The 17,149-nt window shown below is 30.7% G+C and overlaps 1 protein-coding gene across 16 annotated transcripts in view; it reads right to left on the bottom strand.

Moving 5' to 3' along the window:
* Positions 1-4,286: 4,286 nt before the first annotated feature.
* LOC143051499 (CUGBP Elav-like family member 4) overlaps positions 4,287-17,149 on the bottom strand; it is a 127,576-nt gene continuing 114,713 nt past the window's right edge. For 5 of the 16 annotated variants that reach the window (XM_076224392.1, XM_076224382.1, XM_076224379.1 and 2 more), the window contains 8 exons: positions 16,958-17,123; positions 16,477-16,626; positions 15,785-15,820; positions 14,744-14,830; positions 14,295-14,384; positions 12,445-12,600; positions 11,625-11,771; positions 4,287-8,490 (listed from right to left, as the gene is read on the bottom strand). In XM_076224392.1, the coding sequence (XP_076080507.1) occupies positions 11,644-11,771; positions 12,445-12,600; positions 14,295-14,384; positions 14,744-14,830; positions 15,785-15,820; positions 16,477-16,626; positions 16,958-17,123 (813 nt within the window). In that variant the 3' untranslated portion in view covers positions 4,287-8,490; positions 11,625-11,643. Of the gene's footprint in view, positions 8,491-10,733; positions 10,798-11,624; positions 11,772-12,444; positions 12,601-14,294; positions 14,385-14,743; positions 14,831-15,784; positions 15,821-16,476; positions 16,627-16,957; positions 17,124-17,149 lie in introns of all 16 variants that reach the window. The other 11 variants (XM_076224391.1, XM_076224390.1, XR_012970809.1 and 8 more) reach the window with 10 other exon arrangements.

Consider the following 17,149-nt stretch of genomic DNA (forward strand, 5'->3'; position numbering starts at 1 on the left):
CGCTACTCTTGTTTTTGACCTTTTTGTCAGACGTTCAGAATCCTCTGGTTTTATCAATGAATTGCTTATAGAAATATTGCCTGCTAACCGCTATATTTCTTATCTTAATTTTATTACATATAGTTCAAAATTTCATTTTGGAAAATCTTTTTAATTTTTAGCTCACCTGGCCCGAAGGGCCAAGTGAGCTTTTCCCATCACTTTGCGTCCATCGTCGTCCGTCGTCGTTAACTTTTACAAAAATCTTCTCCTCTGAAACTACTGGGCCAAATTAAACCAAACTTGGCCACAATCATCATTGGGGTATCTAGTTTAAAAGATATGTCCGGTGACCCGGCCATCCAACCAAGATAGCTGCCATGGCTAAAAATAGAACATAGGGGTAAAATGCAGTTTTTGGCTTATAACTCAAAAACCAAAGCATTTAATAGAGCAATCTGAAAATGGGTCAAATTGTTTATCAGGTCAAGATCTAGCTGTCCTGAAATTTTCAGATGAATTGGGCAACCCGTTGTTGGGTTGCTGCCCCTGAATTGGTAATTTTAAGGAAATTTTACTGTTTTTGGTTATTATCTTGAATATTATTATAGATAGAGATAAACTGTAAAGTTTAAAAAATGTGTCCGGTGACCCGGCCATCAAATCAAGATGGCCGCCACGGCTAAAAATAGAACATGGGGGTAAAATGCAGTTTGGCTTATAACTCAAAAACCAAAGCATTTAGAGAATTGGTAATTTTAGGAAATTTTGCTGTTTTTGGTTATTATCTTGACTATTATCATAGATAGAGATAAACTGTAAACAGCAATAATGTTCAGCAAAGTAAGATTTACAAATAAGTCAACATGACCGAAATGGTCAATTGACCCCTTAAGGAGTTATTGTCCTTTATAGTCAATTTTTAACAATTTTCATAAAATTTGTAAATTTTTATTAACATTTTCCACTGAAACTACTGGACCAAGTTCATTACAGATAGAGATAATTGTAAGCAGCAAGACTGTTTAGTAAAGTAAGATGTACAGACACATCACCATCACCAAAACACAATTTTGTCATGAATCCATGCTTCCTTTGTTTAATATTCACATAGACCAAGGTGAGCGACACAGGCTCTTTAGAGCCTCTAGTTTGTAAAGCCCTGGTCACAACACATGCAACAGATTGTACAATTTTTTGTCTGGAAAATCTATAAAACAGTTGTCGTGCAAAATGTCAAAATAATATTTCGAGTGGTCACATCAGCTATGACATGATGGTTCCACCATGAGTACAAGACTCATGATGGTTCCACCATGAGTACAAGACAGAAAAAAATATGTAATTGTACCGTCGTGTGCTTGTCGCAAGTCGGTTGTGCGACAGTCTTGTGACAGTTGTGCAACAATCGTACGACAATCGTGAGTTGTTTGGGGCTAATTGTCAGGTTTTCATGTATTGGGATGTGAGTGTGACTGTTGTGTTACTGTAGTGCCACTGTCGTACCACTGTTGTGCAACTGTAATGCGAGTGGCGACTCTCATTAAAAGCTCTTGAAACATGTCAGGCTCCATCCGCATGAATCCAACGAAATCACCTGTAGATTCCCGTTCCAACTCTAGCATCAGTGTACTATACTGCCCAAGCATCAGGCGCCGTTCAATCCATGGCTTTAACCACCAACGTCGATCGTTCCTATATTTTCACGGGCCCAAATCAACGCCATCCTTTAAACAGTTGACGGTGTGTTTTTCCAAACATTCATTCCCGCCGAATTGTATTTGTCTAAATGAAACGTAAATATGCTGCACGAAGAACGTACCACTGTCATATGACAGACAATCATTGCTGTACGAGCATCGTACGAAATTTGGTATTCGTGAGGCAATCGTGTGACTGTATCACGAGTGTCTTGCGACAGTCATGAAATTGTCGTACGACAGTCCTGTGACGTTTGTTTTATTAAAATGGTTTATGTTGGTACCCACGACAATGTGTTTATCGCACAACAGTCACACGACTGTGGAAAGACACTCTTACGACAGCCACAAGACAGTGATATGACAAAAAATCTTATAGCAAAAAAGGTGCGTGTCCAATTTTTGTCCCAAGACAGCGCCACGATGCTCAAAATATCGTCCAACTGTCGTGCGATTGTTGTACGTCAATCACAGATGACCCCTATATTACCAAATTTCATGTGGTGGAGCTGCATAAATGTGTCGTAGGTTCGTTGTGACCAGGGCTTTAATCACTTTTCAGTTTTTTAAAAAATAAGTGCCAATGTGAAGTATATGCTAAATCTAGACAGAATCGGTTTCCAGGAAAATTTTTCAATCAATTAAATTTCAAATTTAAGGACAGACATGTCATTTTTTTCTACTTTTCATGTTCTGTTATTTGTATATGACCAATTTACAATAGTCTTTGTAATAGCTCATTATATTCAACAGAGGAACAAACATCTTAATTAATTTCTTTTGTAATATTGAGAATCTCTTGTTTTTTTTATTTTAGAAATATGTTCTTTGATGATTAGAGAATAAATCATCATTTTTATAAAATGGAATAAAGATAAGTAATTTTACCACATATGAGTTGTCTTTTATTTTTGTCCATGTTGGACAACATAGATACCTTATTTATGTAATCAACTAAGGTTTTCAACCCTATCCCTGAAACTTCACAAGAAAATTTCAAATATGTTGAAGTTGTTCATCTGCTATTATGGAACTGTTTAAAGATTTTTTTTCTCATTTTTCCAGACATTTGATCTTTTTCATCAGATTTCGGCAAACGTTAGTCACAAATATTACAACCTGGCCATTCAAGACTTTGACCAATAATTATAAAATTGAGAATGGAAATGGGGAATGTGTCAAAGAGACAACAACCCGACAATAGAGCAGACAACAGCTTATAATAATATATGATATATATCTGATCAGAATCCAGTGTATGAAGATCATGTGTTTTTGTCACAGATGCAGTTACCAATTAGAACATCTTAAAGTAAAAAGCCTTCAACAATGAAAAAACACAACAGAAAGCTCTTGAAGGTCCCAAAACCAAATTCAGGCAATTCAAAAGAATTGGTCAACAAATTGAATTAGTCAGTTTAAAATGTCTGGTGCATAATTTTTGTATTATTGATCTTAGGATAGAAACTTGGTATTCAGATGCACCATGGACTGGATGTGTATCATATACAAAGTCGGGTAACTCTGACCTTTACTTGAACCTTTTTTACCCTCATTGAAATAAATCCTTGGCAAATTCATGTCCAGTTCACAATTTTTGTACAGTAAAACTTATATAAACCACACTTGGTATGCAAATGTATCATTAACTAGGAGTATTTAGCAAAGTAAGATTACTCCGACGTTAACTTTGAACCCTATGATGTAAAACCTTGTCTGTCTTGTATCCTGCACATAACTTTTGAACCATATAATACCAGTAACCACAGTTTGGATGATGGTGCATAATGGGATGTGGTGTGTCAAAGTCATGATGTCAGGTCACTAACATTTGACCCTCATGATACCAAAACATTGTCGGATTTGCGTTTTGTGCAAGGCTCATAACTATTTAACTGTCAAACTATGGTTAGCCAAACTTGGTTTGCTGATGTATCATGGGTTGTATGTCATATATCAGTCAGGTCACCCTATCCTTGATTTGTCTGTGTACTGAATTTCACAGCAGCCACTAAAATGAATATACAAGGGGTATTAGCCTGTTTATGATACAGCTTTGTACAAAAGTATCTTGTTTATTTTGTTCAATTTTTTTTATGAATTTTGTTAAACTGTGGATACTCAACATGCTCAATGGATATGCTAACTGGCAGTGAGATTGAACCTTTTGCATTAGTGTGACTTTGAGATGAAGAACAGCCATGGTAGGAATGTGTGTCATTCATTATTTATTATTAATCTTAGTCATTCTTTTCCATTTCAAAATTGTTTATACTCTGTGCTTATGAATATCAACTAGCATACTGAGGAAATATTTGCTTTTACTGAATGAAAACAGGGATATTTCTTATCTAGATTAGACCTTTGGCTTTCCCATTTGTATGGTTTTACACTAGTAATTTGTGGGGCCATTTATAGCTTGTTGTTCGGTGTGAGCCAAGGCTCCTTGTTGAAGGCTGTACCTTGACCTATAATGGTTTACTTTTATATAAAATTGTGACTCAGATGGAGAGTTGTTTTATTGGCACTCATACCACATCTTCTTATATCTATATATGTAATTCATTCAAGATGGCTGCCATCAGGATAATAAAACATAACACATAATTTGTCATTAACTGACCTTTTTTTATTTGTGATGATATGACTTGAGCATGGATGAACAAACTTCAGGTACAGTGTGAAGTCTCAGTTCTCAATAGCATTTCATATATACAAAATATATTCATGTCTGGTCCTCAACCGATTTGTTACTTAAAAATAATCTGGCAATGAAAAACTCCAGGTACAAATATGACAGTGAAATTTCAAGATTATTACAGAATTTGACTAATTTAACAGTTTTACTAAATAATGAAGAATGAACAACAATTATCATAAAAAAAATAAAAGTAGTTTTGAGAACATTTCTCTTGAAAAGAATTCTATACCAATGTAAGGGAAGCTTATGACAGCCAATTAATTAGATGAGGACCATTATTATAATAATTTAACTAAACTATATGATTATTTACAGATGAATTTAAGTACATATTGAATCATTATATTCAAATTTAAGTTCGTGAACTTTTTTCTAAATTTTAAATTAAAATTATAAATTCAAAATTTCATCAAACCATAAAATATATGAACAATATGACTCATTATATACATTACACATTAAAACAAATTATGTAAATTTCAACCTTGACTTTGACAAGTTCAAAGGTCAAAAGGTCATAAAATTCTGAGATTTCTTTGTCCTCCAAAAAACTAAAACATGTAAAAAATAATAAATATTGCACCACTTTATTAGACAAAATAACACCACAGAATTCTGTATGAAGATGTAAACATATGAAATAAATATTCCTGTAGAAAGTAGGTTAATGACCTTAAATTAAGTCAGATAGAAGGGAGAAAACTGACAACAGATGAAATAGTAATAGCTGTCTTGTAACAGGTTAATTTGGTCCCATTTAAAATTTTACAGTTCAAACTCATTAGTTAGTCAAAAAGTGATCAGAATCTATTTCAATTGTAAAGATAAAAACAAAGATTTTTTTTCAGAGACATTTCAGAAAAGAAAGAATTCTGTGGTGAAATTTTTGACTAGAGACATTTTATTCTAAAGTAATATTGCACTTATACTAAAACTCTGCTAAAATACCCACAACAGTGTGTCAAATACTTTGTTCTTAAACGGCTCACTGACAACATATAAAACTGTGACAATCTATCTTATCTCTATATCACAATGCTTCAGAGGAAATGACCTCATCTCAAACATTGCCATATAAGGTAACACAAATGTCTATTTTTAGATTAAAAAAACGACAGATAGTTGATTGTCTAGAGTTAAGAAATTTAGTACACTTATTTGATTTGTAAAAGTAGATACAAATGTTTAACAAATTCTCTTTCTATTTTATATAAAAAAACATGTGTTGAAGACTACACTCACCATATGATACAATGTAGTGGAAAAACACCGTCCCATGAAGACTACAATCACCATATGATACAATGTAGTGGAAAAACACCGTCCCATGAAGACTACAATCACCATATGATACAATGTAGTGGAAAAACACCGTCCCATGAAGACTACAATCACCATATGATACAATGTAGTGGAAAAACACCGTCCCATGAAGACTACAATCACCATATGATACAATGTAGTGGAAAAACACCGTCCCATGAAACACATAGTTAATTGGAGCACTTTTAGGTTTGTAGAACAGCAGTCAGTCCTAACTTGTTCCAGATAATACAAAATTTTATTACACTATTAAAAGTCACAAAATATTCTTCTACACATTATAAATCATGTTCAAGAATTTTAGCCATTATTAAACACCTAACAAAAGAACATTAAAATGTATTCATGTCAAATATACTGATTTTTTAAATTACAATGTGGAACATTAATATAAAAAATAATTAAAAGTTAACTGATTTATTTCACCAGGGGAGGTAACCCCATATAGAAGATTGGAATTGTTATAAAAGAAAAATACAAAATACAACAATTGTATGACTGCTGCTCACAAAGCATAAATGTCCCCTGACATCTAAAGCACTAACTGTGTGGAAATTTAACAATATGCTATTACATTGTACCATGATTACAATATTAAATTTGTTAACCATTTCATTTATATCTAAAACCATGATTACAATATTAAATTTGTTAACCATTTCATTCATTAACTTGTATACAGAAATTGACTAGTTACGTTACAATGTTTTAACATGGCAAGGAGTATGTTCTCTCATTTATTGCAACCTGGCCCGATTTCTTTTTATAACAGTAAGGCCCCCATAAGGGATAATCTTAATATGGTCATTTATTATTCAAAAGATGTGGTATGATTGCCAATGAGACAACTTTCTACAAGCATGTAAAGTTCAATCGTATTCTATTTTTTTTTATTTCATTTCTTTTTTATCACAAATAATAATAAATTACAATTATCCTTATGGGAGCCTCAATAATTTTAAGCTCAAAATATGTTCACAACGATAGTAACAGAATACCCAAATAACAAAAGTTTAACAGTAACAGTTCCTGATCTCAAATAAACTATATGCAATTCTGTCAACAAACATAACCTACACACATTTAAAGTTTAATTTCTTGTGAAACTGACTGCTAACTACTAACAGTTATGTCCCCTTGTTTGTATGGATTATGTCCCTTAGTTTCATACAGAATAAGACTTATAAGGGATGCAGAATAGCAAAAATAATTAAGCAAATAACGTTTCATAACAAAAATATCCAAGATAAAAGAAACAGATTTGATGTGGAACTTTGAATCTCAACAAAATTGTAATTTTTGGTCTATTTAAAATGTGTCTTATATGAAAAACAGAATTGATATATATATATATTTCAATATGGTATCATTTTTAAGGAATTTGTACAGCAAAAATAACAAAATAGAAGCTATCTTAAATATTTCTGATGATATAAAACTTTCAATCATTTACACCCCTTGTTTGACAAAACAATGAAATCTTTTCAAAACCAAAGTTATAAACTTGATTCTCTTTAACTTCCTGCAGGACTTAATTTAAACCAGGTCATATAAAGTTTCATCATTTTTGTCAACTTATCAAGCATTTTTTCAACAATATAAAACATCTCAATGATACAGATGATCCATGTCATGGACGCTCTCTAATTCAATGATAATATGATGAATAATAAAATAAATAAGTTTTCAATAAATAATAAACATGACTTCATATTAATAAGGAATGCAAGAGAAATATATACAAAAATAATTTTTTATTCAATGCCCTCTTCAATTTAAAATTAAAATGATAAAATTTAAGCTATTTAATTACCAAACTTTACTTAATAGACACGTATAAAATGTGATTGAACCACAACATTCAACACTTGGTGTTACCATAGTCACAAAAAATAAATAAATTGACCAGTCATCTTATCTAATACATCCTAAATGCCTTGGTTACCATGACAACAATAAATGTGTCACGTGACAGACAACAACCAATAGAAAAGTATGTCTCACAAGAGTTTAAAAAGATAGATACATCTTTACAAATACACAATTTTACTCCATAACAATGAACTGTTTCACAGATTTAACATACCAATATAAAAATGGAATGTCGTAAGAACTTAATCCATCTAAACTCTGCTTGAAGAGGGCATGAACTTTAACAAAGATTGTAAAATATATAAATATTATCAATTTTTAACATCATAATAAATAAACAAATAGTAATCTCCTTATAAATATTCATAACAATTCTTAAAATAGAATCTTTTTTGTCCACCTCTGTAAGCACACAATCTATAAAATGTTTTAAATTGTTCATTCACGCTTAAAAAAACATAGCGTATTTGGTTGTATATACCACACTTATCAGTTGTTAATATTGGAGGCGTATTGTACACAACTGTAGACGGTACCCAGCATTAAATTTTGAAATTTGGTATGTTTCTTCTGTCTTTCTTTTCACAATACCAATGGCCAATACATCTACTTAGCTCAATTTAACATGTTGTGCTTCTAAAAAATCATCAAGACTGTATGCTTACAGAAGGCATGATAAAAAATCAAACTTTGAATTGTATTCAAATTAATAATTTAAGGTGGACTAAATGCTAAGATAAATAAATTAAGTATATCTATTCTATGTATTTACAAAACCTACAATGGTGGGATTTCGTTCGTGAAAAATAAGGGTCTATATACAAAATTTGTTCCGTAACTGGAAACAAACCAATAACCTTGTGATTAGGCCTCTTCTTAAGTACTCTTGTGCCATTGGGGTCCCATTTGGGGTATCTGGAATAGAAAAAGAACTTTTAAGAAACATGTTTACATAATTTGGACTCATCAGCATAAAGTTTCTATGTAAGCAGGTGTAAGATGTGCTTAACACAATAAAAATCCTTGGAACATGTTTGTTTTCAACAATTTTTCAACAAGCATGGTTAATCTGCTTAAAGTTCAGGTTAGAAAAACTTTTTTCTCAACATGTTTACTTTTGTATAAACATGTCCAAGTGTACACAATAACATTATCTCAATGAAAAGAAAAACAAATGTAAAAGTGACTAAATATCAACATCTAAAATTATCTGGGGTAATTTTAGGATGCAAGGCTGAAACAAAGCAATAAATCATTAAAATTGTAAATAGGAAATAGGAAATATTTCATTAAAATTATGTACCGGTACTGAAATATTAAACAAATAAAGAGTAGGAAAAAAGTATCTATTATAAGAGTTTCAAATATCTAATATTTTGAAAGTTTTAAAAGTGTTAATTTTCTATTAATGATATCAACATGCAAAAATTCACAAAATATGTACAATATCAAAACTTCACAAAATTTATATGAAAAAAATCTAAAAAATTGAAAAAAATATTGTGACCACAAAGCCGTGAATGAAATAAAATTGGGTGTTATAAAAATGCTCACGTCGACCAACTAAATCTTAGTGATTAGAACATTGAAAAAAAGTTGGAAGACATTTTCTGAATAAATCTGTAATAATTTTTTTATTTTAAATTTGGCACTATATTTGGTGCCGCTAACCAGGTTTTTCTATAAATAAAACATATATTACAGATTTAATTCCAATATCTTTTGCATGATCTAAATATCCATTGTTTAAATCTTCTCTTCTGACAATATTTAACATTCCTTTTAAAATGTTTCCCAATGAGAAGATTTAAACAGTTCATAAAAATATTTTAGAAATCATATGTTTTATCAACAATAGCTGACATTAGAAGGACTAAATGACACAGAAATAAAAATCTAACTTTTTAAATAATAAAAATTTCATATGAAGACAATTTCATTATCAATATAATAAATTATTAAACGTGTAAATTTTTATTAAATCCAAATGTTGTGTTTTGAGCATCAGTATTTGATTTTAGAAATAATAATTGTTGGTTTCATTTTCTAAATCTAGAATAGAATTCCATGTTAAAAACAGCAACAAGTGAATTCTTAGAAACTGAATTTCAAAATAATATTATAAATCTGATTAATAAGAGACTGTCATTCTTTCCTATTATGTACAGCTTTATTGTAAATAACAATCACAGGTCACATGGTCTGATATCCGTCACATTTATAACATGGTAGAATGATGACACCTTACACCAAAATATCGGGGAAAATATGTGAAACAAGAGGCCAAGAGAATCATTACCATATATAATTATTCTTAAAAATTAAGCTTTTAGTCATCTAAATACTTTGAAACAAAAACAATTTTCAATCTATTTATAAAATAGAGAAAGGAAATAGGGAATGTGTCAAAGAGACAACAATCCGGCCATAGAGCAGACAACAGCCAAAGGCCACCAATGGGTCTTCAATGTAGCAAAAAACTCCCACACCTGTAGGTGTCCTTCAGCTGGCCCCTTAAAAAATATTTATACTAGTACAGTGATAATGGACGTCATACTAAACTCCGAATTATACACAAGAAATTAAAATCAAAAATCATACAAGACTAACAAAGGCCAGAGGCTCCTGACTTGGGACAGGCACAAAATTGCAGTGGGGTTAAACATGTTTATGAGATCTCAACCCTCCCCTATGTATTTTTTGCTAGTAGAAAAAAAGTGAAAATAATTTGTAATAAAAACCTCCCAGTACAAGAATGTAACAACTGAAAAAGGCCAAAGGAAAATATGTACCACATTTTCCTATATCTATTGAAAATAAGATGCTTAAAATGTTTATTCTGTATTTGAATTTATTAATTTTTTTACTGAAGTTAATATAAAGGGGAAAAAAATTCTAATAATTACACTGAAGCCTATGGTCTCCTACATAAAAAAAGATGAAGCAGTGCTTTTTATTTATCATCATCTCTCTACCATGTTCTAAACCATGTGACTTTTCAAATCAGGTCATGTGACTTCTGATGGTAAAATAATCTTGAACACCATACACATGTATAATTGGATTAATACCAAGAAGCAACAATTTTCACCAGATATACTACACGAAAGATTCATCTAACACCTTTTACAACCGACCAACACCGTTCACCGACTTACACATTTTTCTATTACTATCCTGTAACCCCTACATGTCCTGAAGTTTTGGACTTGTCCAGTTGTGCTACAGAATAGGGGAATATCATGTGATCAAATGTTACAGAATAGGGGAATATCATGTGATCAAATGTTACAGAATAGAGGAATATCATGTGATCAAATGTTACAGAATACGGTAATATCATGTGATCAAATGTTACCACACAAAGTGTACCTTCTATTTTTTTTTTTAGAATATACTAAAATAGTATGTCTTCTTTTTCTAAGAATAAACTGAATTTAATAGAACACCGTTTTTGTTTAAATAAACTAAATTGAATTGTATGTCTTTTTTTTTAGTATGAACGGATTTCAATTGTACATTTTTTTTCTAAGAAAAATCTTAATTGAAAAGAATTTCTTATATGTTATAAGTAAAACTAAATATTGAATAGTATGGGTTTTTTTTAAGAATACTGAATTAAAAAGTACTGTTTTTTAGAATAAGGTGAACTCAAAATGGTAATTATTAAAACAGAATACATTTTGATTTCTGTTTAAGTGATTTTTTTTACTTTATTACATTTCTGAAGAGGGTAAGTTGTGTCTGAACATGTACGTTAAATTTTTCATCACAGGATGAAATAAACATAATCATGATAATGATAGGAACTTTTTTTTGTCACAAAAAAAGAAATTAATTTCTAATCTAGAATAAATCATCAGAGATATTTTGCTGGTTTTTAACCCACAATTCAAGGACTAAACATATATGCTAAAAGTTAAAGAATACCAGTTTCCCTAATAAGGATTTTTCACCCAAACTCATCTTTGAACTCAGTGAACCAAAAAATCTATGAAAATATATAATTAGTAAACATTCTATAACAACACATCCAATATTTTACTTACCAATTAAGAACATTGCTGTCTAATATGGTCTGTTGGCATCCTTTGGGCGTTTAAGCTGTACCTTCAAACGTTTCATACCGATCTGGAATCCATTCATAGCCTGGATAGCAGCCTGAGCACTTGTTGGATTATCAAAACTGACAAATCCTGAAAAAACAAATTTATGACGAAGTTTTAACATCACTTCAATTAAGTTGTCAGTCACTCTTTTTCCTAGAAATTAATATTTCAGTGAAAATTTTCTTTTTTTTTATGAAAGAAAAAGAATAACTATCATTTACAGAAAATATTACTTATCTATATTGGTGAAACAAATTTATTAAAGTAACCACTATAAAAATTGAAGCCTAAAAAAAGACTCAAACATCTTTTATATAATTTAAAATTTTAGTAACTGACAATAATTCACTTTCATTGGTAAATAGATAAAAACAAAAGTATGCAACAAGAAATGAATTGTATAAACATCTATAAGTGATCTGCAAATATTTTCTTTTCTGCATCATATCCTGTCTCCAATCAACATCTACTCCCCAACTCTTGTCACAGAAACAAATTATACTGTTTCCGAAACTATAAACTATAAACATCAAATCCTCAACCCTCCTCTCCCCTTGTCAAAAAGAATCACATTTTGTATCAAAACTTTAAAATCAACAATACCCCCTTCTCCAACTTTGTAAATAATGAACAAATGGTAATTTCTTAAAAGAAAGCAAATCCCCACCCCTCCAAAAACACTGAAACTAGACTTAGTTCAAACCAAAATTTAAACATACAGATTGCAACCCCACCCCTTTTAAAGTATCAGAATTCTTACCAAAGCATTTGCTTTGATTAGTAGCACGGTCAACGTAAACCTTAGCACTAATAACGGTTCCGAATGGCATGAACATCTGAGCCAGTTCTGCATCTCCGAACTCCTGTGGCAGGTGGTAGATGAACAGGTTACATCCCTCTGGACCTGTAAGTATAACTGTTGGGTATATACAGAATTAAAACGGGTTCACAACAGAGTCAAACACTACAGTATAGACAACATAGGTATCACCTGTCTTATAAACCTGGCTATACCCACCGTGGGAGTAATGTCTTATCAACCGCCAGAGTAATGTCTTATCAACCTGGCTATACCCACTATGGGAGTCAAGGGCAGAATACCAAGTGTCTTATCAACCAGGATATACCCACTGTGTAAGTCAAGGTTGTTAAACACCTCTGTAGGAGCACAGATGATGGTTAAATGTTTGAAAAGGGACTTTATCATTCATAGATAAAAAAAACATTAAATAATTAAATATATAAAAGTAGTTTGATTTATATTTATTTTTGGGTTGTAAAAAAATTTTTCAAGAAGATAAAATTATGTTTATTAAATATAAAAGTATATGCAGAAACAGCTTTAGTTGGTTTAATCTGAATATTAACCATGGTCCTTCTGGATTTTCATGTAAATACATGTAGTAATTTTTCAAAGATTATGTAGGATGATGATACTGTCGTCCTGGTAAATCTTTTTATCTATGGGGATAGCAATGAGGACCTTTGGTCAAAATATATAGTAAACAAATATCAAAATTATTATTTTTTAAAATGGAAGGTGGTATTATATTATGGGGCCACTAATATTTCATGGATTATAAGACTGCAGTGAAACCTAAATATAACATGAACTGTTTCAAAGTATGAAAATCTGACCATACTTTGTAACGGTCCTTGTATGAAATATGCAAATACTGTACAACAAACTTGAAAGACTCTGTCACGACAGTTAGAAGTTAGTGTTAAGTGTCTATGACAACTAGAAGTTAGTTAGTGTTAATGTCTATATACATGTATATTAAATGTAGATTTGTCAATTATATCTGAAAAAATCTGCCTTTTGAAATAAGATCATTGTTCTTTTATAACTGTGCATCTCTTTTATAACCTTGTTTGTAAAAACAGTTGATCTTTTTTGTTAAAACTACATGAACTGAATTATTTGGTGCTTTGACTCTTATAACAGATTAATAGCTTTAAAAACTGAGAAAATGTCTGTAGTTTCAAATATTTTACCAATTAGGTCTCTGAACTAAATTTTTAAATGAGTTTTGCAAATTATAAATTTCTCCTTCTATTTGAAACCAGTCCGTGCTGTGTTATTGTTTTGTGAGTATAGTAGTTACAGAGTAGAGACATTGGCATGCACAAACCCACACAAACACATTGGCACCATTTTACATTATAACAATAATTCAATTACAACATTACATCTAATTCATGGTGACATTACAAATTCAATAAAATTACATTTTATGATGGTGTAAAGAAATTTCATCAGACTAAATTTCATATTTCTATCATGGGAAAACTAAGATTTTCTACATTATCTTTAAAATAAATTACATTTTATCTTTTAAAAAAAAAATAATTGAATACTGGCGTTGGCTCCTTTACTCATAAAGGGAAAATAACTCCAATATTTTAAAATTTTTAAGATTTTCAGAAAGCGGTCAATAATTTCCACTTATTCTTAATCTATTTCAGAAAGATTAAAATATATTCATTGCTTGTAATTGTTGATCCATTTCAAATGATCAAAGGGGAGATAATTCACAATAAAAAATCACTTTTTTTCCAATTTCCAATGATCAAGGGGAGATAGTTCACAATAAAGAAATGACTTACCTTCCTTCTGAGCCGTTGGTAATAGTGCGGCTTGTGCTGCAAGGGTTTGCTGGATTGCCCCAAAAGCTGGGTAAGCTGAAATATTCATATCTATTAGAAATAAAACAGAAAGCCAATAATTTGAAAACTGTTTGAAGAATAATTTGTACTAATGAAATAATAAATTGATAAACTTTAACTATTCACATGTCCATGTTTGGCTCATTATCAGTTATTGACTTTTTTTTAAACATTTAATTGATTTTTGTCTTGAAGAAATATTTAGAGTTGATGGTAAAACTGACTTTGGCAAAACCATCAATCGAACATATTGATGAAAAAGTAATTTTTTCCCAATCCACAATAATTGTATTTATTCACATAATTTTGTAAACACTAGTTTTAACAGTCTATATGTTCATACTGAACTGTAAACCAGTTTAATCTGTTAACCTAGGGCATAAACTTACCAATTCCTGGGTAAGCTTGGACAGCATATGCCTGGATTGGGTCTCCATTGGCTACTTGGGCTGTAACAGGTAGAGAAATGTTACGGGCTAGAAAATAAAAGGTTAGTCCAAGCTGTTAGCACATGCAAAAATAACTAAAGAGGGTTAGGCAAGCTAGAAATAACTTGATGTAGAAAGTTAGAAATAAATAACCAATGTTGTCAATTGGAAGCAACTAGAGTAGAAAAAGCAATATTAAACTAAATATAATATTAGTAGCTGGGTTAGAATCAATAAAATAATAATAGATTGAATAAGTAAGTTATGTACAGATCTCAAATATAATCATAATAGAAGAAAATGTTAGATTAAAAGATTTAGAGTTAATGTAAATTAAATAGAGCAAATCTTTTTCGCTAAATCTTTAAATTTAGTCAAAACGCAGGTTATATGTATGATATAAAAGCATGCAAGCTAAAAACTATATACATAAATAAAGCATAAAAAAGCAAAGTTTGTTCACTGAAATTATTGATCATAAAATTTCCTTTAGTTCAGTTGTGGAGTGTCTTGTTAGCTTTTCTAAATAATTATAACTCTCCCCCCCCCCCCACCCAAAAAAAAAAAAATAACTTAAAATATAACAGATATATAGAGGGAGATGTCATTAACAAAGTTTCAGCCCAAGAAATAATTTAAAAAGATTGAATTTTATTATCAGTAAACAAACTAAGCAATAAAATGGATGCTAGTGTAAAAGCAGACTTGAATTAAATCAATAACATGGGTTGTTTTCGAAGTTCAACAATTGCCTTGAATTCAAATATAACATACAATAAAAATAGATTTTGAAATACAGTGCAGTAAACATAAAATTTCAAATATCATATTGTATTTAAATCAGATTCTCTTGTTTTTATTTTTTTCAGTTTTTTTAACATTTGAAAAATAATGAAGTGTAAATGTGAGTTATCTTCCCCTATATAACAAGTGTAAAAGTGAGTTATCTCCCCTATATAACAAGCTGCCATTTTGAATTATATCTTGAGCAATAATACATACCTGTCAACGTCTGAAAGTGTGAATGCGGGTCATAACCTACATTGAGGAAAAAAAGGATAAAATCATAATGTGTTCAAACTTATTTTGGTTCATATTATTATTAGGGTAGTATGGGAGCTTTGATAAAAAAAATAATGATATCAGCAAATTATGATGCTACAGTAGTATGCATTTTTTCGAGAGACTCATCATTTATAAATATATGTTATCTTATCTTATGAATACAAATACTGTACATTGTTGGTTTTACAATTTAAAAGTTTTAAATTTTGCTTTATAAGGGAAGGTTACTCAAATGAACTAATTTTATTAAAGAATGCACAATATGTTATCTATTTTGTTATACATATTCATTTGTAGAAAGAATATGTTTACCCATATATGTCATTTGCTGTTATATGGGTCAAAATCATTAATGGTTCTCAAGATTTTTGGCTGATATTGATAATATTCTCACTAATAATTAGAGGGGGAAATAAAGTTCTTACATACAGAAAATCAAACAAATGTTTTCATTCCTTTTTTTTTATCTTTTTGTATTTGAATTTTCTTAATCTTAATAATTGATTAAAATGTAGATTAAAATAGTATATTATCTACAATTTTAAAATGACAGCTTATTTTTAAGGGGAGATAATGATATATTATGGGGAGATAATAAATTATAAAAGTGAGTGAATGAATCAACATACCTATATCAACAAGCTGGCACTCACCAGGATAGTGAGGTATACCATTAGCATAAATCTCTGGTGTTTGTCCATTAGCCTGTTGCATTTGGAAACCTGCCATTGATGTGGGGGACAAAACACTGGGAGGGGCACCATTTAAGGTGGCAGCACCTAAAATACAAACAGAATGTTGTATTAATTCTTGTTCACAAGCCAGTTGATTTACTTATGTAATGATTCATTAAGCCACTGCTACTGTTGGCACATCTTAAACCTTAAAAAAATGGTCAGAAAATATTTAATTTTTTTGTTTTTCAAGTAAGTTCCAAAATTAATCCATTATTCGAACAAACTTCACTTATTATCAAAAAGTATTAAAAAGATGAAATGAATTACTGAAATAAAGAGGCATGAAAAATCTTTCATAACAAAAATTTCAAAAGAATATTGAAATTGACTATGTAATGAGTGCATCAATCAACTAAAAACAAACAAGACATACCATTAGAAAGAGCCAGTGTGGCTGTAGTTGGGGTCAGTGCATTGGTAGAGATACCATTGGGTGCGGCCAGCGCCCCAATCTGTGGAATATGACCGAGGGAGGTTACTGGACTAGCCAAGTAAGCTCCTTGTGAAGCAGCCATCAGTGCTGCTTGTTGTTGTGGAATCTGAAATGATTAATGTTAAGTATTAA

This window comes from Mytilus galloprovincialis, chromosome 11, assembly GCF_965363235.1.
Source record: "Mytilus galloprovincialis chromosome 11, xbMytGall1.hap1.1, whole genome shotgun sequence".
In the NCBI taxonomy this organism is placed as follows: domain Eukaryota; kingdom Metazoa; phylum Mollusca; class Bivalvia; order Mytilida; family Mytilidae; genus Mytilus; species Mytilus galloprovincialis.